Genomic DNA, 23,010 nt, shown 5'->3' with positions numbered 1-23,010 from the left:
AATGTCACGGAAAATCAGACGGTATAGTAAGTCCTTATATAATCTGAGGTGCCGTAATTGTTGATGTTCTGAATGTAAATATCATGTTTCTAGACTTGGAGTTATGTGACCATGTCCAAAGAATTTGTCTGCAAAAGTGGCGTTCAGAGGTACCCACTGGTTGCAGCACTCATGTTGGATTAAGTTGTGAGAGAAACAATGTGTTAAGCTCAGACTTCCCTCCACCTCACCTGTCTTGCTGAATGATTGTAGAATTTATTTGTAGCTCCTGTGGATTAAGACGGAAAATCACTGAATGCTGCCAGTCATAGGTGGGTTTTTACATTACATTTTAGTCCCCCTTCTTGCTTTTTTTGTTTTCTCATTTAATATTTTACTTCATTTCTTATTGTTTCATTGTTTGAAAGTCCAAGTCCATACAAATAAGTTTTGTATGAAACGTTAGCCTCCTCTAAAAGGATGAAGGGCTGAGGTGAACTGGGTAGGATTTGGCCCTTGTAGTTGCAGAGAGTTCATGTACAGTGTTTACTGGGCAAAAACTATTCCTTTTGATACCACTTTTATAAAAGATCATCACTTTTTAAGCAAATTCTCAACCTGGACAGCCAGTTTACAGCAGTGTTTTGTAAATCATTAGTATTACTGAATTTTGCTTTAAAAGTGTAGATTAGGTCTTGGTGATTTGTTTGATAGTTTCTAAATGTAAAAGAGCTCCTACTAACTTCTACCAAGTATGGTAAAGTACAGAGACCTTCAGTTCTCTGTAGGGCTTGTTTAGTATTCTTGTACAATAATTTATTCTTTTTCAATGGCACCTAGAAACCCAAATTGAGGTTGAAGTCTAATTTTGCTAAAAACTGTGTAAAGTAAGAGGCAGTTCCTGTCTTGAATTGATTATAGGCTAAATAAGGGAAGTCTTAAAGATACTTAAAGTATTTGTTCCCATGACAGTAAGTGGTTGTGATCCATTCAGTGAATGTGCCACTTGTATGTACAAAAGAGGAGTGGTATGTGTATATTTATGCACATTGACAGCTGTCTTATGGGGTAAAGTGTGCTAGGATTTTGGGGGTTCTGTGCCTTGTTAGAGTTCCGCATTCCAACGTGAGCGCGCATTTATATACCCCTGCCACAAATGCACCCCCGCCCCTTTGTAAATTGCCCTTGGTGCTTGGAAGACCCCTTTGACTCTGAAGAATGATATTTAGCTCTTTGGTTACTTTTTAGGAACAGTGAGTGGTTACTAACGCTACACCGCTATCTTATTTTTGTAAAAAAGTACTCCGAAGTTGGTTGCTTTGCTGGTTGGAGCTCCGTTGACTGGGTGCCTGCTGCTGTTACGAAACCAGCTCCCTGACGCAAGGGACGCGGTGTGTGTGGTGCCCACTTTGTGCTTGTGCTGCAGCTGTCAGGATTTATTATTGCTGCTGGTGTGTGGAGGTGTAGGCAGTGTGTGACACATGCCTTGGAGTGCACTTCTGCCTGCCAGGGAAACAACCGGGCAGATAGGGACTTTTCTGTTTGAGTACCATCTTCGGAAAGCCACAGGAGATTCAGGTAAGGTTGACTGAAATGCAGCAGATGCCAGTGGTATTTCACTTGCCTGTGTCTTTAAACTACTTTGTATCATTTACTTTAAACAGCGTAACTCAGCAACCCAGCTGTTCTGCACTCTTTAGTTGCTTGTAGTACTCCTGAATTTCTATATAAGTCAGAGGGGTTGTTGTGTGGTTCAGTGTACCTCAAAGGATATTTTTAGAAGGAAAAAAAAAAAAAAGTAGAGGACCACAAAGTACAAAGGTTTTCCCTTTACGGGTGATTTTATAGTGCAACATTGTTTGTCCTTCAGAATGCAAAGGGACTGATTATTAACCTGTTATTTTTACTCTAATGAGAAAAAAAAAAGGTCTTTTTTAGGCTTCTGAGGTAGATGACAAGCTGATAGATGTGTGTTAACATTTACTACTTAATATCCCAGTAGTTTCTAATACTACTTGTTATTCTGAAGATGCATACAAAGACTTTGAATCCTGTTGAACCTGTTTTCTGTTCCCCCCGTAATGATGTTACTATTGCTAAGTTCATAGATAGACATAAATATAATAGCAGTAGTTTTGTTCTACAAGTTACAGTGGTGTGTAGAAGCCCCCAGAGTTATTTTTCACCTTCAGATAGGTTAATGGCTGCTGGCATCGTGATGATAAGGTTAAACATTAAACCTGTATGCCTTTTGTAGTGTGAAGTCAAGAAAGTATGGTGCATCCTTTCTAGGAAGACAGGCCTGTTCTATGCTGTCCTCCTTTGTCTGAAGCCTTGAGAGGAAAACCTGCCTAAGGCTTTGCACTGTGAGGAATTTTTCTTGGTATTCAGTGTATGTTTTCACTCTTTTTTTTTTTTTTTTTTTTAACTAGATAGAGGTACTCCTTCACCCATTGCATTGTTTAATTGCATCCCTATTGGGTTTTTAGATGTCTGTAGATAAACTGTATTCTGCCTTCAACCATTTCTGCAAAAATCAGTGAGATTTCCATATGACAGCATAAGAGCTTTAAAAATTATCAGAGCACTGATTTTTTTTTTTTTCTGTGAACTCAGTGTTTTCCTGAATGTAAAATACCAAGAATTGGAGACTGTTGGTTGTCTGCAGACAGCAGAAAATTGTATTTTACTCTGTCATACTTTTCCTATTAATTTTTTCTCCCAAGTCTGCATGTTCTGTGTCTTTTTTTATAGGCACATACTCATTCTGTTCTGCATGTTAGCTCCTGCTTCCCACTTATTCTCATGTGCAACTTTTATTAATAGGTTGTTTCCTTCCCTTCCAAGCCAATTAATTCAAACAAGATTAGACCCTTTTAGTGCATTTTTTCTCATTCAGACTTTTGTTGCTACCTTTCAATTGTTTGTAAGTCTACCAACCCTGATTTGAATTGATTCTTATTTTAAAATTTCATAAAATAGTTTTAAATGTTTATCAAAGCTTTTTTTTTTTTTTTTTTTTTAAATCTACTTGCTTTTTCACCTCTTTGAGAGTAGAACAGTTGAACTAGTTTGCTGCTTCTGGTTTCTTTATGCTTTGAATACTGATATTTATGTGTCTACATGTCTTTATTATCAATAGAAGTAAATTATAGCATAATACATGTAAAAATTTTTTTTTTTTGTGAAGGTTATGTGGGGAAAAAGAATTAAAGCCTTTATTCAGGCATGCTTGTGTTTCTCTGTCCCAGATTTTGTGGCACAGTATGGATTTGACATCATCACAACATAATAATCTACAAAATGAACTGATAAGAGAATTGGAAAGAAAAGAAGGTAAAATGTTTCTTACTTCACTACATTTTCTTATTGCACTTAGGAATATTGTTATCTATAAGGAACAAAGTGTCTTGCTGACAATGAGCTATCTTCTCATTCATTTTTTTTTTTCTGTGTTTATGGCACTTGTACAGAAAATACAACAGATAGCACTGTTGTAGTATTCTACCTATGCAGTAAGTATCTGCTATGCCCGCATACTCTGGTCCCGGCGGTTTCCTACCAGTGCCTGGCATCTTGCCTGCGACTGGTTCCAGGGAATGAAGCCGTGATTACGATCAAGCTATTCAGGAGAGGTTTGTTAGCGGGGTGTCAATTAGGGAGAATTGGTCATTACAAGCTTGGTTTCTGTCTAGGCAGCCTCAAATCTAATCTTCAAATACCTTCAGGGGCTGTTGGCAGCTTTTTCTCTTAAGCAAGTTCATGGCTGCACATCTTTCAAGATCCTAAAGCATCATGAGCAGTCTCCTTTTAGGGGTCACCAGGAGTAAACAAGGTTTTAGGGCAAGTGCGTGTGTTGTTTTGGGATGTGGTCTAGTTACATTCTACAGCTGAATGTGAAAGGAGGGTTTTTTAAAAAAATTATTTTATTTTTCATAATATTTTCGTTTAAAATCTCAGCTGAGTCTTGGTGCATGTAAAGCCAGACTTTTGGGCTTCTGCTTTTTCAAGAGAGCTCAGTGTCTGGTTTTTCTTTGCTACCTGTTCAGTGAGGCAAGGTGGAGCTTTGGACCTGACTTCAATACTGAAAACTAATTATTTGCTTAATGAAGCTAATGTTTGTTATTTTGCTTTTGAATGCTTTTTTTAAAGTACCCCAAATTGATGACCTTCTCTGGAAAGCTGACATTGCACAAGAAGATGGCTGATAGAGATTGGCATAGATTCTGTTCCACAAAACACTGTTCAAGTGCTTTTATCTGGAGATTTTCTTTAATGCAATTCCCTTTCTTATTGTGTAATTCTAACTTGAACAAAGAGCTCAAGTTGATCCTATGAAGCATGATTGTTGGGGGAAGAAAGAGCTAGAAGTATAAATATTAAAGATAGAGCTGCTAAAGACTGAAATATTGATGACTTATTATGTATTCTGTAGTACCTGAGGACTGAGGTAAAGTTGCGCAGGCATTTCTACGCTTCTGCAAGCTTGGCTCTCTAATATTGATGCTCTCTTCATGCAGGATTCAGGGTGGGGAGGAGTGAGTCTGCATGTAATTTTTTAAGATTTTGAACTATGAAAATAAATTGAGTTCTGGGACATTAGGTCAATGTAATGAAAATTAGTCGGTAGGGCAGAATCTTTAGATGAAATGCAGAAATATATTCCACTTAGCTAACAGAGTAACTGTGTTGATAGCAATAGCAGGTAGCTCTCTTCCATGTCTAGAAACACTAGTTTAAGAGGATGAGGAGACATGAATGGAAAATGGATTATCTTTACAGTTTCATCTGACACCAGGCGTATTAAATTCCATGCCAGGTGGAAGAGTGCTGAATATGCTGCATGGAGACTTATCTGCTCAGTCACCCTGAGCCTGTGCCTTCCTTGTTCTCATCCTTTTCCTCTACCACCTTCTCCATTCTCATTTCATTTGACTCCACCTACCCAGTCTCAATCTCTGTTTCTGAAGGTTCTTCCTCCAGTTCAGTTTCTCTGCAAGTTCCAGTCTGAGCTCTTTATATTTCGTGCCTTCCCCTTTCCTTCTTAATTGGCTTGTCACAAGTTCTCCAGGTTAAAACTCTTTGTTCTTGTTCATGATTCCCATTACTCCCGGTTCTCAGCTCACAGGTAGGTCCTCATCCATCCTCATCTTTCCTCTGGTGCCTCTATCCAATCAGTTCTCCATCACACCTGCATCTTTTCTTTCCTCTTATGATTTCTCTTGATCACTAGCTTTAACTCTCCTTGGCTAAACTTTTCTAAGATCAGATTCTTCCACTCCTGTCTTGATTTCTTGAGACTAAATTACTTTACCACAGTTGCATTATTTGAACTCACACCAGAATAATTTTATCTCTGAGACAAAAGGAGGAGAGTAAGTTTGCAAACTGTACTTGTCCTTGACACTCCATTATCTCACTTCACTTGGCCAGGGCTCAGTTTTTAATCCATAAATATCCTGAGAAAATGCTGACCTGGTAGCCTTCACATATCTGCCAGCATTTTAGAAGGGACACACTCCTCCTTACTTACCCTGCTTGACAGATGTCCTAATTGATAGCAATTCGTGCCATCATTTCAGGTCTCTAGGTGGAGTCCAGAAAGATGCCTTAGATGGGACGTAGTTGGAATGGAGGCAAGTGTAAAGCAGCTTGACCCTGTAACTTAGAAGTTAAGATATTCAGCTGGGAAGAGGGAGTGACTTAGTGTCTCATTCCTATTTCCTGGGTTACTTCTAAAGACACTTCTTACCTTTCTCACATCCTTCCCCACTGACACTTTTCCATTGACTTCAGAGACTTTGCTATAAAATGTGAAAACCAGCCTGGGACCAGAGCATGAAGCCCAAGTCTGCTTCTTCACAATGGAATGCCCAATTCATAGCTGGCCTTTTCCTTGGTTGTTGTCCTTGTAACATGATTCTTGCAATCCTGGTTTTCTGATAGCCCTCCTCTGGTGGTGATGGAGGGGAGGGGAAGCACCTGCTTCTGTGGGGTGGCTTGGAACACACTCCTTGGGTGAGCGAGTTGCAAATTTGAAGCCTTCTGAGGAAGGTCCAGCACCCAGTTCCTCCCATTTTATGAGTGCTTAAATTGATGAACCATTCTTTATATAGCAGACTTTATAATTAACAGTGCTGGTTAAAAAATGAGCCTATTTATACCATATATAAATGGCACTTTTGCTATATCTTCCTACCACCTGCCTTCCCTTCTTTCATCTTCCTCTTTTTTGTCTCTTAGCTTTGAATTATGCTTCTATCTTAAAAAAAAAAAAAAAAAAAAAAAAAAAGGACAACCAAACAACCTATTCCATTAATTCTCATCTCAAAAACATTAAAAAGAAATCCCCAAACTCATGGAAGTCACACCATTATTTACCTACGTATGTTTTCTTCACTGCAGGATTGACCTGAAATATCAGAACTCAAATTCTACTCCTCCTAGGCAACAAACTGTCTCCACAGAAAGACTAAAAGAGGTAGTGTGGAATAAGACATGAGTATAAAACAATTAAGAAGTGACTAGAGCTAAACTGCACCTTCACAGCAAATCAGAACAGTCTAAAAATACATCTTCTCTGAATGTCTGAGCTCTTTTGTTTGAAAGTGGCAGCATTCCAATATTATAGTAAAAATCAGGTGTACTAATTTGATGAAATAATTCTTCTCTGTTCCTTTTCTCTCCTCCCATCAAGTAGACCTGCTTTTGCTGAAGACATTGCTAAACATAAATGGAAACTTCTTATGTATGGATAGAACAGAAACTGGAGGCAACACTCAGATAATCAAAGTGTGCGTTAACTCTGTAGAGAATTCTGTAACATATTCTCCCCTCTCAGCCATGTGCCCGTCTTTTCTGTTTTCACATCTTTCCCCTTTGTAGTAGCTGCATTTCAACAATAAATTAAATATTTCTCAACTACCACACAAGAAAGATGGTATGTTTGCATGGATTGGTTGTTAGGTTACTTTCACGTCCTTTCCTCAAAGGAATATTTTAGAAATCCAGAATTATTGGTAGGGAAAATTGGCAGGCATTTTATTGAGTTCCTTCTGTTCCGCTGGCTGTGGCACCTGGTGTGTTCTGGCATGTTGTTACAAGGAAGTAAGAGCTTTCAATGTCACAAAGCCCTCTTGACCCGGCAAGGTAAAAGATGGCTTACAGTGTCTAAATTACTCATCCAGAGCCTTCCTATCCATCAGGAAATTAGCTGTTGGCCTTTTATAACGTACATTAGACCTTCTAATTTAAGAAAACAGTCTGCTTTTATAGTCAAATCATTTAGTTATCTTTAGAGATTAAATAGCTGCTGAGCCTAGACCTGTAGATGTTTTCAATGACAGACAAACATGAGGAAGTAACAAGGGAAGTACCTGACACGTTTGAATTCATTATGTGTTCGTGAGATAATCTGACTACAGTACTTCTATTTTTCAGCCTTCTAATTGTTTTGGATGACTGGTGACTTGGATGGGGCTGGGATATCAGTGATGTGAATTTCAAATTGAAAATGTGCCTCTCAAGCCTGGGTAAATACAAAGACTGGATACTGTGAGCATACCCCTCTCCTATTCTTGTCTCCTCATGCTCTGAGCTAAGTGCACCTTGTCTCTTGGCTGAGAAAAGGCTGCCTGTGGGCGGCAGTTTTGTATTTCTGCATTTCAAAGTATAAAATTTCAAGCATTATATTACCCTGACGTAGTATCTCAGATTAATCAATATAATATACCTTGTCATTGCCGTCACTTCAGCAGGTTGAGCTTGTAATTCATGTACTTGAATACCTATGCTCGATTACATGATCATTTGCCTTTTAGTAGGTAGGGATGAAGTAAGGAAAAATTCACTGTGAAGTTTAGATAAGTACTGGAACAGTACTTAGAAAGGTGTAGGTTACATCTTGACTTCTGAAAAGTCAAGGGCATGATAAGATTTCACTCCTAACCCCTTCCTTTAAGGGTCTGTAGGCTGTAATGGAATAGAATGAAATAAAAATAAGTATATATAATGAAATAAATATACTTAAGTGATGCCACCTGCAATTTGGGGACTATTCTGTGATTCGGGATTGTTTATGTTTCCATGGAGCCATCTGTAATGCTTGCCAGACCAGGGGTCTGCTCCTGAGATGTCAGTAGCTCAGTAAAAATTGTGAGACTCCAGAGTCCCTTAGAATTGGGACCTCATGTGGATTTGGGGTAAAATTCTGAGCCATTGGAAGAACCTGGATGGGTTCATAGGGCTACCTTCTGTTGTTTCCTATCAGTGTAGTAATGTAATTCTTCTCCAGTCATCTCTTACAGTTACAGAACTGGTTGCAGATCTGTTCCTTTACTGATCTTTCTGCAGGTATCTTCTTGATGTTGGGATATATAGATAGCTGTTTTATATATATATATATATGTATATATGTGATGTATATGACATATATATATTGTATATATAAAAATTACATCTTGAATCTTCGCTTTGAATGACCCCAGTTCTGTGTCCAGAGGGGGGAGATCTGAAGAGTCCTGGCTATTGTGAATTCTTGGGACTTTCTCTCATGAATTACTCTATCAGTAATGTCAGCACAGGTAGTCCTATTGTGTTCATCAGACTCAGAGGCAGTTGCTGAGAAGTCTTAGAGGAACCATGTGTGTCTTCACAACTGTTGATACATGGTTCTTAAAATATTTGTAAGTACAAGTCTAAATGGTAAATTTTAAATCTAAACTCTGCAGGTGAGAGTATACTGCTTCTGAAGAAGGGAGAATATGTTGCTGTAGGGCTGAACTTTGTCAGGTCAAGTTCATGCTGAAGGCTTGGATTTCATTCTTTTTGCCAGTTGGAGAAGATCCATCAAAGCAGAAGAGAAGCAGAAGATGGTTGGATCTTATTTCCTTATCACCATAAGATGTGACACCATTTGACCTCAAGAGATTAAACAGGGTCAAGCCAGCACTTGAGACTAATCTGTATTTTTTCCACTGTAGGTTGTTTTCATGAATCATTGGGTGAAATGACTGTTTCTGAATTAACGCTGTCCTAAGCCATTAGCGAAGTACTCGAAGGATGTTACTCTGTGTGCTATTTGTGAATGAGTCTGAAAATGGAGATATTGACTGCTAGTATATTCTTCACAGCTTTTGTGTGGAAAGGTCATTTCACTTTCTTTTTTAGTCTCATTTTAATTCAGGTATCTAGACAGTGTTTTTTTTTTTTTTTTTTAAATATAATTTTAATTTAGCCCTCTTGTCTTTGCTGGTTTTCCTGCATTTTAAGTGCTGTTTAACAGTGCCTGTTTCTATTCCCTTTTTATTCAGTAGAGATTGCATTAATGTAGGCAGTATCATTAGTTATGCAGTAAGAGATTTAACATATGCTATTAATTGATGAAAGATACCCAACTGAATTTTGAGTTTACTGTTTCCTGATGGAGCTGTATACTCCCAAGCATGATTTTATGACAATTGGTGTAAAGAAAACAGCTGATCATATAGCACATTTCTAAACAGGTACTATTTCTACCTATTCTGTCTCAGCAGAACTCATGTCCTTTTCTTTCTTTAGGATTTGTCCTAATACAAAACATTTCATCTGACATTTGAATGTGTCAGCAAAATCCTCTGGTTCCCTACACAAGATTTTGCAGCTTGACGTGCGTTCTCTAACTAACCTGTCACTGACTTCACAACTGCAGTCTTCCACATGATTTAGTATGTCTCTTTGGAAAACTATGTTCACATTTCAGTTGTAATAATGATGATTGCTTTGCCTTTGAGAATGGTATTTATGCTGTTCTCTTAATGATGTGGTTGATATAGTGCAAGATGTGTCAGCAGTATACAACTTTTCTCCCTCAGCTCTGTTACTGACTTAAAATCAGAGGAGTTCAAAGAACATGCTCCAAAGGTGTTAGACATTTATCATAAACAATACTTGACCTGCAATATTTCAAAGAACGCAGTAACAAATTAACCTATTAGGCAGAAAGTCTTAAGAAATTTGAAGACATTAAAATTCTGTATCAGAAGAATTTGAGGCATCTGTAGACAGAAACTTCTTTGTGAATACAAGTTCAAGACCAAAGGATCACTATCTGTTTCACCAACAAAAATTATGTCTATTTCTATATGTTACCTGAACAGGGTCAGACTGTTTGATCTTAATGTAAATACAGTTCTAGCATCTGAAACTCCAGTGGTTTCTATGTATACATGCTTGTGCAAAGAGATGAATAGGCTGAAGAAAGTCATTCTATGTATATACCACTTCCATGCCTCTCCAAATCACAGAAGAGGGGTGAGGGCAAACCTACCTGGTCATATCCAGACAAATGAAGAAGGGACGAAGCAGTCTTAGTAGACCTTTAAGTTCTGACAGTTTAGTCAAGTACTCAAGTAGTATTGCTGGAAATGCCTATTATGCACTTCCATTCTTACAAGAATTGAGAGCCAGGTCTGTCAGGTCTCCTCTTCTATTGTCTGACCCAATTCTACTGCTGAGTCAGATCGGTTGTCTTTAAATGTCATTAAAATCCATTCATAGAATCACAGGATCATTCAGGTTGGAAAAGACCCTTGGGATCATCGAGTCCAACCATCAGCCCTATTCTACAAAGTTGTCCCCTACACCATATCCTGCAACATCTCATCCAAATGACCCTTAAACACATCCAGGGATGGTGACTCCACCACCTCCCTGGGTAGCCTATTCCCTGTCTAACCCCTCTTTCTGTGAAAAATTTTTTTCCTAATGTCCAGTCTAAACCTCCCCTGTTGGAGTTTAAGGCCATTCCCTCTTGTTCTGTCACTAATCACCTATGAGAAGAGACCAGCACTAACCTCTCTACCATGTCCTTTGAGGTAGTTGTAGAGAGTGATGAGGTCTCCCCTTAGCCTTCTCCTCCTCAAACTGAACAGTCCCAGCTCCTTTAATCTCTCCTCATAGGATCTGTTCTCCAGGACCTTCACCATCTTCGTTGCCCTCCTCTGCACTCGCTCCAGCACCTCGATATCTCTCTCGTATTGAGGTGCCTGAAACTGGACACAATACTCCAGGTGTGGCCTCACCAGTGCAGAGTACAGGGGGACTATCACCTCCCTACTTCTGCTGGTCGCACTATTTCTAATACAAGCCAGGATGCCGTTGGCTTTCTTGGCCACTTGGGCTCATGTTCAGCTGCTTGTCAGTTAGAACCCCCAGATCCTCCTCTTCCAGACAGCTCTCCAGCCACACCTCCCCAAGCCTGTAGCCATGCATGGGGTTGTTGTGGCCCAAGTGCATGACCTGGCACTTAGCCTTGTTGAAGCTCATCCCGTTAACATTGGCCCACTGATCCAATCTATACAAGTCTCTCTGTAGACCCTCCCTATCCTCATGCAGATTGACACTCATGCTTAACTTGGTGTCATCTGCGAATTTACTGATAATACACTCTATGTCCTTGTCAAGATCATCAATAAAGATGTTAAACAGAAATGGTCCCAACACCAAGCCCTGAGGAACACCACTTGTGACCGGCCTCCAGCTGGATTTAGCTCCATTGACCACCACTCTCTGGGACCGTCCATCCAGCCAGTGCTTGACCCAGCAGACCGTTCGCTCATCCAGGCCATGGGCAGCCAGTTTTTCTATGAGAATCCCATGGGGAACTGTGTTGAATGCTTTTAAAAAATCCAGGTAGATAATATCCACAGCGTTTCCCTCATCCAATAGTTGGGTCATCCTGTCATAGAAGGAGATCAGGTTTGTCAGGCAGGACCTGCCTTTCATAAACCCATGCTGACTAGGCCTGATCCCCTGGTTGTCCATTATATGACTTTTAATGGCACTCGAGATGACCTGTTCCATGACCTTCCCTGGCACCGAGGTCAGACTGACAGGTCTATAATTTCCTGGATCCTCCTTCCTGCCTCTCTTGTAGATGGGTGTCACATTTGCTACCCTCCAGTCCAATGGGACCTCCCCAGTTAGCCATGACTTCAGGTAAATCATGGACAGCGGCTTGGTGAGCACATCTGCCAACTCTTTCAGCACCCTTGGCTGTATCCCATCCAGTCCCACAGACTTGTGTGCATCCAAGTGGTGTAGCAGGTCTCTGACCACTTCCTCTTTAATTGTGCTGACCTCATTCTGCTTCCCCTCCCCATCTCCTAGCTCATGAGGCTGAGTGTCCAGGGAACAGCCAGTTCCACTGCTAAAGACTGAGGCAAAGTAGGCGTTGAGCACCTCAGCCTTTTCCTCATCCTTAGTTACCATGTTTCCCTCTGGATCCAATAAAGGAGGGAGATTTTCCCTAATCCTCCTTTTGCTGTTAACGAATTTATAGAAACATTTTTTGTTATCCTTAACAGCTGTAGCCAAGTTGAGCTCTAGCTGCGCTTTGGCTCTCCTAATGTTCACCCTGCATAGATTCACTACATCTTCATAGTCTTCATGAGAGACCTGGCCCCTCTTCCAAAGGCAATAGATTCTCCTTTTGTTCTTGAGATCCAGCCGAAGGTCCCTGTTTAGCCAGGCCAGTCTCCTTCCCCGCCTGCTTGTTTTTTGGCAGATGGGAACAACCTGCTCCTGTGCCTTTAAGACTTCTCTCTTGAAGTATGTCCAGCCTTCCTGGACTCCCATTTCCTTCAGGGCAGCCTCCCAAGGGATTTTGTTAATCAGTCTTTTGAACAGGTCAAAGTTTGCCCTCCGGAAGTCTAAGGTGGCAGTTTTACTAACCCCTCTCTTTGTTTCTCCAAGGATCGAAAACTCAATCATCTCATGATCACTGCACCCTAGATGGCCTCCAACCTTTACTTCTCCCACAAGCTCTTCCCTGTTCACAAGAAGCAGTGATTAATTGAGTTATAATTCCAAGATTTTTTCTTCTTGAACAAGAGAATATGGACTAACACAGAGATAAACAGTTCCAGGTGAATAACTTCCTAATCAGCTTTTTGCAGCTGTTATCAAGAAACTACTTTGATCAAAGTACCAGCAGAACTTTCTCAGTGTTTGCAAGTATTTAAAAGACTTGCTCTCGCTTGGTTTTTGCTTACTCTGCTAACAATTTTCTTGTTGCTTGAAAGATTTACCCCTACTTTGTTATTTTTCTGTTCTAACTGCTCTGAAGGCAGTTACAGAAAATTTAACTTCTTTCCTTTGTCCCCCAAGAAGTTTAGTTATTCTGAAAGAGATAAAGCAGAAAATAGAAGAGTGACTTTTGCAGTATGAAGGGGAACCTGTGTAAGTAAGAAAATCTGACTAAAAGTCTGCACTCCTTGTTTTGTCAGTACTCTTCGTCAAAATCATTAGCATCCTGGTCCTGATAAAATTTCTCATTAGGGTTTTCAAGTCTGTCTACCACGTGATGCCTCTGATGAAACATATACTCTTTTTGATTCTCCACAATAGTAAGATCTTAAGGGGAAGACAAAAGTATAAAAATTATGTAAACTTCTCCAGATAATCCACCTGTGGGATTACCGAAGGGATAAAATGGCCAAAGATCTAAGTGCTGTTATTAATCAGCAGATTTGGGATTCTTCTTTCCAGTGTGTGGACAATTTAGCTCAGGTAGGGAACAGTGGCCTACAAACTCTGTTAGCATAGGTGCTATGCAAGCCTTAAGTAGAAAGATTGCTGATAATGTAGGGAATAGGTGAGAAATGTTTATTGAGCACTAGAGGGGCAGCTTTAATACTGCTAAAGTTTTACAGATCTTCTGACAGAAGCTTTATAAGGTAAAACTTAATAAGTTACAGCTTTTTGACAAAATTAAATCCAAAACAAATGTCAAGGAAGGAAGAATCAAGAAAAATGGTTGTAATTGGGAGGTAATAGAAGGAACAGCTTTTTACTTCCACAGCTAGCACTGATCACAGAACAAGATCAGACTGCTCTAAGCAATCAGAGAAGATTAAAAGCAGACTATATCTGGTATGTCTGGAAACAGGATATCCTAAATGCACTTACGATATGTATAATAAGACAGCTTCATATTAATTCTTTCATAAGAAAAGATTAATTTTGCCCTGGAGCAGCATTTCTCTGGCACTTAACTCATGTTTGTGCACAGTTCCCTGCTTGCAGGCACAATGATGCATGTGTTTTATCTCCACTTAACATTAGAGGCTTGCAGAAGATTTAATGGACTGCCACATACCACTCATTTCCTAACATCTTAAAATATCATAGTTTCAATGTTGACTATTTTATTTAAGTTACCTTTATAGAATTATACTGTTTATATTTTTTCCAGTAGTGTATGTGCTACATTATTTTTAATTTTGCTGTATACCATGATTAGGGTTCCCTCCCCAGTAAATTCTTGGAGTACCATGGGTTGGTTAGCTGTTTTTTGTTGCTGGGTTTTGTTTATTTGTTTAACTTTCAGACTATGTCTTAGTGTCAACATACTAAGATTGAACATGAATGTTTTAGCTTTTTCTTCCTTGTTTGTTGCTATTCTCTAATTTCCTCTGATGCTCAGAGTAAGTTGAGTTACAAGCTTAAAGCACTGACTAATGAACCTGAGCATCTTTCTGATGTATTTTTGTTTGATATTATCTCTTTCTTTGTTCACCCCTGATTTTGTTCCTTGGTCCTTCTATGGCAAGGAAGGGACAGAGATTTTGTCAATAGGTTATGGCAATAAAAATACTGAGGCACATGGCAGAGCAAATCACAACACTTGAGGCCATCATGTCCTGTGACTGCAGTGATTTGAGGGGGAAGAAACTGTGAAGAATCTTCAGTAGACCAATGTGTTTTATGCTGATTAAAACATAAATGTTTTCATTTTTAATAGCCATTGGGCCTGCAGTTTCTGTTCAGATCCTGATATTGATATCTGTGATTTTGATGGTAACTGTAGGCTTGATATAGAAACTCTGCTTTGGACAAGATGGTAACCCAGTTATCTAAATCTCTGGTTTGCTTTCTAGGAGGTGTACCTTGTAAACATGTTTTGCTTTAGCTAATTTGCCAAGAGATCATAGTTGGCTGTGAAAGCAAATTTCCTATGAAAAGTTGGAATGATTTTAGACTTTGCTAAGAAAATGGTCTGGACAACTTCACTTACATATTTTTTTTGTAACATTGTGGTGCATCTTTGTGTGATGATGGCAAAACTGAAACTGGCTTGGTATTCAGCTAAAAAAGAGTGAATCCTCTCCTGTTAGAAGAGTTATCTGGGATTAGGTTAGCTATCATAAATATCCTTTGCTTAGCAACAGGGATGGCATTCAGGATATCAAGCCAACTGGAAAGAATCCCTCTGACAGGGCTCTGTGGGGGTGGGTGGATAAGCTTTCCTGACAACACCAGTGCTTTTGCTCTCTCTGTCACAATTTGTGTTGCTAGGATCTGTTTCACAAGTTTTGTGACAGACTTATAAATGATACTGTGGCTCCTTTTGTTTACTGTCAAAAAAACCCATAATGTGGGGAAAATGAACAGTGAAAGGATATGGAAAATAATAAAAAATCCGGGTGCATAAGACAGTGAGCATCTATACTAGAACAGCTGTTTTTGAAAGGAAAAGAAGTTAAAAAATTTTTTGGATTGCTGAAATGGAAAGCAATATACGGTAACATTCCTCTTCTTTACTTTTTATGAACTTGGCTTCTTCAGCAAAACAGGAAAGAAATTACTTGGTCATAAACTGAAAACTTCAGTTAAAATTCAGGAGACTTCCTGTGTATCATGCTAACCATTAATGATGAAATGTATTTTTACTCACAGATGTAATTCACATTCTTGCTTCTAAATCAGCTTTTCAATATAAAGTGGTAGTTTCATTATGAGTTCACTCAGCCTGTTTGACCTTTTCTACTTTTGCTTCCAGGGGAAAAAGAAGATGAACAGATAGTTGCAGAAATCATGAGAAGGCGTTTTTTCCCTGCTCTTATAACTCATAAGGCCTGGGAAGGCTTTCACTTTGCTGGCCATGAGATAAGAATTACAGAAGCCACTGATTGTTATGGGGCAGTCGTCTGGCCATCGGTACAATATTTATGCAGTATTGTTATTTTTTTAGTTTTGGAGTCTTCTAGAACTTTTAATTTGTTTTGCATGATAAATACATTTTGTTGCATCCTGTAAAGCCAAGGAAAACATTCTGTGCTCTTCTGTCTCTGTTCTGCAAATCCCAAACCTGGATGTAGTCTAATTTCATATAGATTCCCAGTTCTCAAAGCTTAAATGGTACTTCTTGCTTGTGCCTCGTGACACAAGATGTATGATCTTGTGTCCCTTCCTCACCTACCAGTAACTTTTGATCCTATTGACCCATTACAAGCATATTTTGAAGGAAATATGGCAGTCATGATGATTACATTTCTGTACATTTTATAAATACAGACAGCTGTATAGCAGGCAGATCCAGGTTGCAGAAATAGCTGTGGTATGAGCTCACCAAGGTATTAGCACTCATAGAAGCTACTCATGTAGGTTGAAATAAATTTACCTTGTAAATATACAGACATGGGAAAAGGTTCACCTGGAGCTTTCAGTTTCTTAAACAGCCAGAAATCTAGTCAGAGAGAACCACTGTCCTTGGCTCTTGGTATAAGAACCATCAACATGCCCATCATACAAAAAGCCTTCTTCAAGGTTTTGAATCTGTGCAGTGCAGCCGACTGTTCTGAAATAATTAAGAGTGAAGGGAACCACTGTGGTCAGGGAGGTGCCACGATGCACCATTGACACTTGTAGCATTCAGAGAACATCCCTGAAACAGAACCATCTCCAGGAGGGAGAGGACTAAAACCCAGGAGACTCCATTTCTGTCCCAACGGTATCAACCTCCTAGTATCATACTATTTTTAAGAAGTACAGCCATAGTTCAGCGGAGGAGAGTTAGTGTACTCTACTCTTTTGAACTCCAAAAAATTTTCCTTGTCTTAGCAGACCTGGACAAGTTATTTATACTGTATCTCTTTGTAGCCTCAGTGCATGTCTTCAAGGAAAGTTTGGCTGGCTGCCAATTATTCTCACAAAATCATGGACTGTACTGAAAAGTATATCTTTATTCTGGAAGGATTTTAGCCAGTTTTGCGGTGGAATGAAGGCAACCCTTCTGTCTGTGTCTCTTCATGCTCTCCCTTCCTATTCCATCCAGCAGTATTTGAACTCTTCTGAAAAATGTCAGCCACATTTGTTGAGAGGGCAGAAACTTTAAGGAAAATAAAGTTTCTGCATGTTTTGTGGAAAGGAAACCAGATTTCAAAGTTTCCCTAATGTAATCCACAGAAATTTTGATACTGCCAGCCAGTTTCTACAACAGAGTATGTCAAAACTCTGAGGGAAGAAATTATAGGAATATATGGAACTAAGAAAATCTTACTGTAATGTGTTTTTAAGTGTCAGTCAAACATCAGACACAATCTTTAGGAACCTGGCTTTAATTAGTCCTGGTGCTCACAGACTTAATTGTACATCAAAGCTTTGTTGATTATGAGATATATGTAAGTTTGCATAAAAAAACCCTGCTCTTTTTGCTCTGAAATAAGAAGTAGAAAGAAAAAAACTTTGTTTGGATTTCTGGTATGTCAACATTGGGTCAACAGTCTTTCTCTTCCTTTCCTTCTACTTCTTAATTGGTTAAAAGCAAAAATAAGAGCATAATTTTGCTGTGCCAGACTAAGCCACTAATAATTGCCTTTCCAAATGGTCGTCTGTATTGCAGGAAGATGTGACAACCATCATCTGTATTTGTCAATGGAGACTATATAATTATCAAAGTCTGGGAAAAAATGCGGGAGACAAGCTGGAAACTATCTTTGCCAGAGAAATAAAATTAGCAATTTCTATTTCAACAGTGAACTAAAACTCACTGGTCAGGATGAGACAGGGCAGAAAAGATGAAGAAGCTTCTTAATCACAGTTTATAAATGCATATATACAGTTGTTGAAGGCTCTTTGTGGCTTTGTTTGCTATAAAAGTTTGCTAAGCTTAACAAGGTAAGCACACAGAAACTGAAAATTAAGAAAAGGGGTAAATCTATTGGTACTTTTTGAATCTTGATGGTAATTAATTATTGTTAGGAATAATTAACTATTGGAAGGGCTTAACAAGGGTTGTTGTGAATTTTCTCTCTCAAACAGTCCTTATATCAAGATGTCTTTGTGAAGGACTAGTTTTAACTCAACCAGAAGTAGATGCAGTTATAAGCAGGAATTGCTGACCGGAATTTTATAGCTCATGTTATGCAGCATGACAGATTAGATAATTGCAGTTGTTCCTTCTGGCTGTAATGCTTTGCAAGCCTATACTGAGCCATGTTGTGGCATTTATTTTGTCAGCCTATGGAGCTCAAAGATTATAGTGAGCTGTGATCCTTTAGGGAGAGTGCTTGAATGAGTGAGTATTGCTCATTTTAACAAACATGAATTTTTGAACAGACAAGAATTTTTTTGCATGCTTTTAAATGACAATGCATATTTAGTGAAGGGATTTATTTCATTTATTTGTTCAGTATGTTCATGGATTCCCTCCCCTACAGGCTCTTGTTCTGTGTTATTTTTTGGAAACTAATTCTAAACAATACAATTTGGTTGACAAAAATGTGATTGAAATTGGAGCTGGAACTGGGTTGGTCTCCATAGTAGCCAGTTTACTGGGTGAGTACATACCATTGCTCTTATGCTCTTGGAAACATCTCTCAGATAAATACTGGATGACAAAGGAAGTAGCTCTTCTAAAGGAAGTCTACTAAAAGACTATTGTTTGAAAGCTTCCAAGAGCAAAAAAAAGTAAATTCCAAAAGGCTTGTTTGGAAACGAGGTCTGTTATTTTTTTTTCTGTAAAGCTGTGAGTGTATTGATGCAATAAAGGAGGTCCCAGTAAATGATGTTGTCATTAACAGTGTTAAACAGGGGACCAAAATAAAAAACTAATGGCCTCACAGGGTGTGAGTGGCAACCAGATGAAGCCAGATGTAGGTATGACCAATGCATCACCTTCCATTGACCAAACAGCTCTTGGATGCCAGGTCACTTTCTTTCCATTTGTGTTCAGCAGTTTCTTTCAGCAACTGACCAACAACTTGATATTTCTGCTACAGACACTGTTGTGTTTTCTGTCATGGTAGCCTATTCTTCCTAAAGAGTAATCCAGATCAGTGACTTCTGCATTGTAACAGAATTTTAGCTTTCTGTAGTCTGAGAAAGCTTTTTCCTATGTGAAAAGGAAAGAACCTGAAGCCATGCTTAAATCTCAAGCTGACTTCTTGGAGTCAGTAACGGGTATTCTTCAATATCTAGTTGCTCACTGTACTTTAACCAATATGATATCAAGATGGAGTAGGTAGCTGATTTCTCCTCACCCATCCCCAGCTGCATTTAGATGGCAAACTGTAAAGTAGAACTATTTGGAACCAAAAATATTTATTTTAAGCACAATGGCTAAGAGCTATTGGAAGTGTTTACATTGTTCTGTTCCCTTCAGTGAGGGCTACCTGGTAAAATCAGTTCCTTGTGCAATGGATTTTTTGAATGGGATTTTCTCATGTCTTGAAGTATATTCAAAGATTATGTTGGTTTTCTCTCTGCCACAGGTGCACTTGTGACTGCCACTGATTTGCCAGAACTGCTGGGAAACCTTCAGCACAATGTTCTTCAAAATACAAAGCTGAAATGCAAGAACCAGCCTCATGTTAAGGAATTGTCTTGGGGAATTGATCTGGAAAAGAACTTTCCTAGGTCTTCCTGTCACTTTGACTACATTATGGCTGCTGATGTAGTTTACCACCATCCCTTCCTGGATGAACTCCTCCTAACTTTTGATCACTTGTGCAAGAATGACACTGTTATTCTGTGGGCTATGAGATTTAGGTTGGACGAAGAGAACCAATTTGTGGGTAGATTTCAGACACTGTTTGACTTAGAGGTGATTTCTAATTTCCCCAGTTTGAACATAACATTGTATAAAGCAATGAGGAAAGGCAGGATGAAAGCCAGACCTTCTAAACTGACAGTCTGAAAGAGAGATACAAGGAGGTGACAATTTCAGCTGTTTTGCAGCTTGTTCTCTTTTTAATAATTTCCATGTTAGTAGCTGCTACCACCTGCATGAATGACATTTTTAGAGATAGCTAAAACAAAACATCAGATTCTTAGTGCATCCCTAACAAATTCCAAAATTCAATTTGTCAATAGTTTTATACACAGAAGAAATGTATCTTTGATGTTTTCTTGACTTTTATGTGCTAAGCTGACAACACTAATAGCTTTCAGAATTCTTACCATCCATTATTGTTATGGGTCATGTAATTAATATTTCCAATAGCTTTCAACTGCAGCTTTGAGTGGTGTCTTAAAAGATCAACTAATCGTTTAAAACTTAAGACTATGATAAATATTTGTATTTAGAAGTTGTGGTGTTAAATCTGATCTTTCCCTATTCTCACTATTGTGTAAATCCTTCCTTTGAATAGCCTTGATAGGACACTAAATGAGCTGACCCACCCCCACACACACACCTGGGAAATATACTGTCATAATAAAGGGACAGAAAATATTAGTTACCCTTTGATTTAATGATTATGCTTTTTTCCCCTTCCATTTTTTATTTAGATTCAGGGATTCTTCAACAGACAGCTGCATACATGAGGCAAGAGGAAGCTAAATGTTTTGTTGCTTGAACAGAGGTCTTGGATAAGAAGAGTACAGCATATCACCAGCTGCCCTTTGCAAAGACCTTACATTCTTGGAGGTTTGCTCCTCCAAAAATAGACGGTTATCTGGACCTCAGGGAACAACAATGGAAAAATGATAGTGGCCATCAAGAGAGGAGTTTTGTCCTGCCAGCTGGTGGTGACTGGAGGTAGAAAACTAAACCAGCCTGACACAGTGTGGCTGAGGCATGGGCAGGCTTAAATTTTCTTTTTGTTTTTGTAGTAAGGGCAAACAAAATACTTTTCTCCTAGCCGCTCAGTACTGCGTGTTCCTGTTTTCAGTGGTCAGCTCAATGTCCTTGAAAGCCTATCAGAAAACTTTGTTTTGGAAAGGTTAAAAAGATGATGCTTTGCACACCCCATATTTTCTGATTTCTGTTTGTAATTGAGTGTGAGAGACCTTCAAGTCCCTTGCAGGTTAGAGAAGAAATGTGCTAATGTCCAGGCAGAGTTTTACTACCTCTGCTGTATCAGACAATTTCTCGAGTAATATGAGAGCTCTAAAGGCTGTCAGTCTTTATTTTTTAGCTCCTATTTCTAGTCTCTCCAGGAGTTTTTTATATATTGTCAGATTCGAGCATTTTTTATGACGACTTCCAGAACATACTAGTGTTTGTATCTCTTCCTGTGACAGATGCAGGTTACTTACTTTGCTGCCTGGCACAGTATGGGACAGAACTATGATAAAAATGACTGGTATAACTGGAATGTACTCTTACTCCCAGCCAAACATTTGGGACAAAGGTGCCCAGCATTACAGATGAAGTGTTACAGAGAGGAGAGTCTAAGCTGCCAAGCTTTTCCAGTGGGAGCTGGGGTTCCCATGTGTGAAATGAGGTGGTAAAGAGAATTTTGGGGGGAGGATGTGACAGGAGGGATCTGGAGTTTGAGGGAGAATTGCAGAGAAAATGTAGCTGTAGGGAGAAGGTGAGATGGTGGAAGAGAAAGAGAAGAGGTGGCAACAGTGAGACTGACTTCAAAAAGGGTTAGGAACCATAGCACGAGGGTAGACCATCTTTCTTGCTACTGACTGTAAGGGAGGCATCCTTGGTGAGCCACTGAGGATGACTCTGTAATAATACCAGAGCAATCAGTATGTCTTAGCCCAGGACAGCAAGATGAGAAGAAAGGAAGCCAAGTACATTGACTCTACTTTCTGGCAATCCTGCTGGGAGATCACATGTGAGCTTTTGGCTTGGAGGTTATTAATGAAAATCTTCTAATCCTCATCTGTTAGTTTCCTGTGACAAGATTTGTAGGTAGAGGTAGCATCTTTTATTGGATCAACCAGTATAGCAAGAAAATGAGACTCTGTGTCAGCTGGTATGGAGTATTACCTCTACTTATGGATGTCATTATGTTTTTGTCCTTAGATCAATCCAGCTATAGAAAAGCACAACTAAAGATTTTTTTTTCCACACTGTTTAACTGAAGTAGTTCAGTTTAAATAAAGAAACAAACATGGATCTCTGCCACTTCCAGATTTCCTCTTCCTGCTTCCTTCCTCGTAACTCACAACCATCAAATCCACTGCACTTGAAACTCTAATCCTTGCATCCCAAGGGACATCTCTGTTTACAAATGTTTCATGGATAAATGGATTGGCACTGTAATTAATGGGTAACAGCAAAAATATCTTGTGAACCACAAAGTGATGAAGGCTAAAGAGGAAAAGGAAGACTACAGTAAAGTAGTTAAGTGTGATCACTTTTAAATAGTTGTTCTGCCGATTATCCCTCCTATTTGGGCCACAGGCTGCCCCCCCGAGTTCCTGCTGAAGTCAACAGGAGATGTGTTTGTAGAACAGATTCAGGGTTGGGCCCTTTAGGCCCAACAGCTTGTTAATGTTTACTGTAATGTAATATTAGTCCTCTTTCTCACAAGTCTGTCTAGCACTGCTGTGTGAAGCTTCCTGGGAAAACTCTAGTGACTGGCTGCTCTATTGTACAGCCACCTTTTGTCCTCTGGTATGATGGGCAGGTTATTAGCCATGACCAATGGAGGGTGAAGTTTTATGTGGCATTTGCCTATGGAGTTTATTTCTGCTCTTTGAGAACAAGTCTCACAGGAATGTCAAGTATTACTGACTCCTAAAGTCAGTCATAATTTTAATAATCACTTGTACTTTGTTCCAATATTTCAAATAAAGAATCAAGTTGTCATTCATGAAGTGCATTATGTTGCTGATACACACTGCATTTGTATCTGTAGTTTGTGAAAGGCAGAGCAAAAAAAAGGTCAGTTAAATTTGTGGATGAAAGAGCTCCACCTATGAGGAATGCCAGAGAGGCTGCCTAAACTGGCAGGTTTTTACCATGTCTTATAGAGGGTTATGGTTGTGGAGGTTTGAACTCAGCCGGCAGCCAGACGCCACAGGCCG

General features: G+C 39.2%; 1 protein-coding gene across 6 annotated transcripts; it reads left to right on the top strand.

The window, feature by feature from the left end:
• The first annotated feature begins 1,380 nt into the window (after positions 1–1,380).
• On the top strand, positions 1,381–22,796 carry LOC141919544 (protein-lysine methyltransferase METTL21E-like). Of its 6 annotated transcripts, none has more exons than XM_074815339.1 (6): positions 1,381–1,557; positions 3,231–3,315; positions 7,420–7,511; positions 15,800–15,957; positions 18,459–18,576; positions 19,512–22,796. In XM_074815339.1, exons 3-6 carry the CDS (start codon positions 7,493–7,495, stop codon positions 19,934–19,936), a joined length of 720 nt encoding a protein of 239 aa, XP_074671440.1. In that variant the 5' UTR covers positions 1,381–1,557; positions 3,231–3,315; positions 7,420–7,492; the 3' UTR covers positions 19,937–22,796. The 6 variants fall into 6 exon arrangements, with proteins under 6 accessions (XP_074671440.1, XP_074671438.1, XP_074671439.1 ...); XM_074815337.1 differs by lacking the exon at positions 7,420–7,511 and adding an exon at positions 2,237–2,345; XM_074815338.1 differs by lacking the exon at positions 7,420–7,511 and adding an exon at positions 2,237–2,371.
• Positions 22,797–23,010: the final 214 nt, after the last annotated feature.

The sequence above is a fragment of the Strix aluco genome, chromosome 2 (genome assembly GCF_031877795.1).
Source record: "Strix aluco isolate bStrAlu1 chromosome 2, bStrAlu1.hap1, whole genome shotgun sequence".
Taxonomy (NCBI): Eukaryota; Metazoa; Chordata; class Aves; order Strigiformes; family Strigidae; genus Strix; species Strix aluco.
This window is presented reverse-complemented; position numbering and strand designations above follow the sequence as displayed.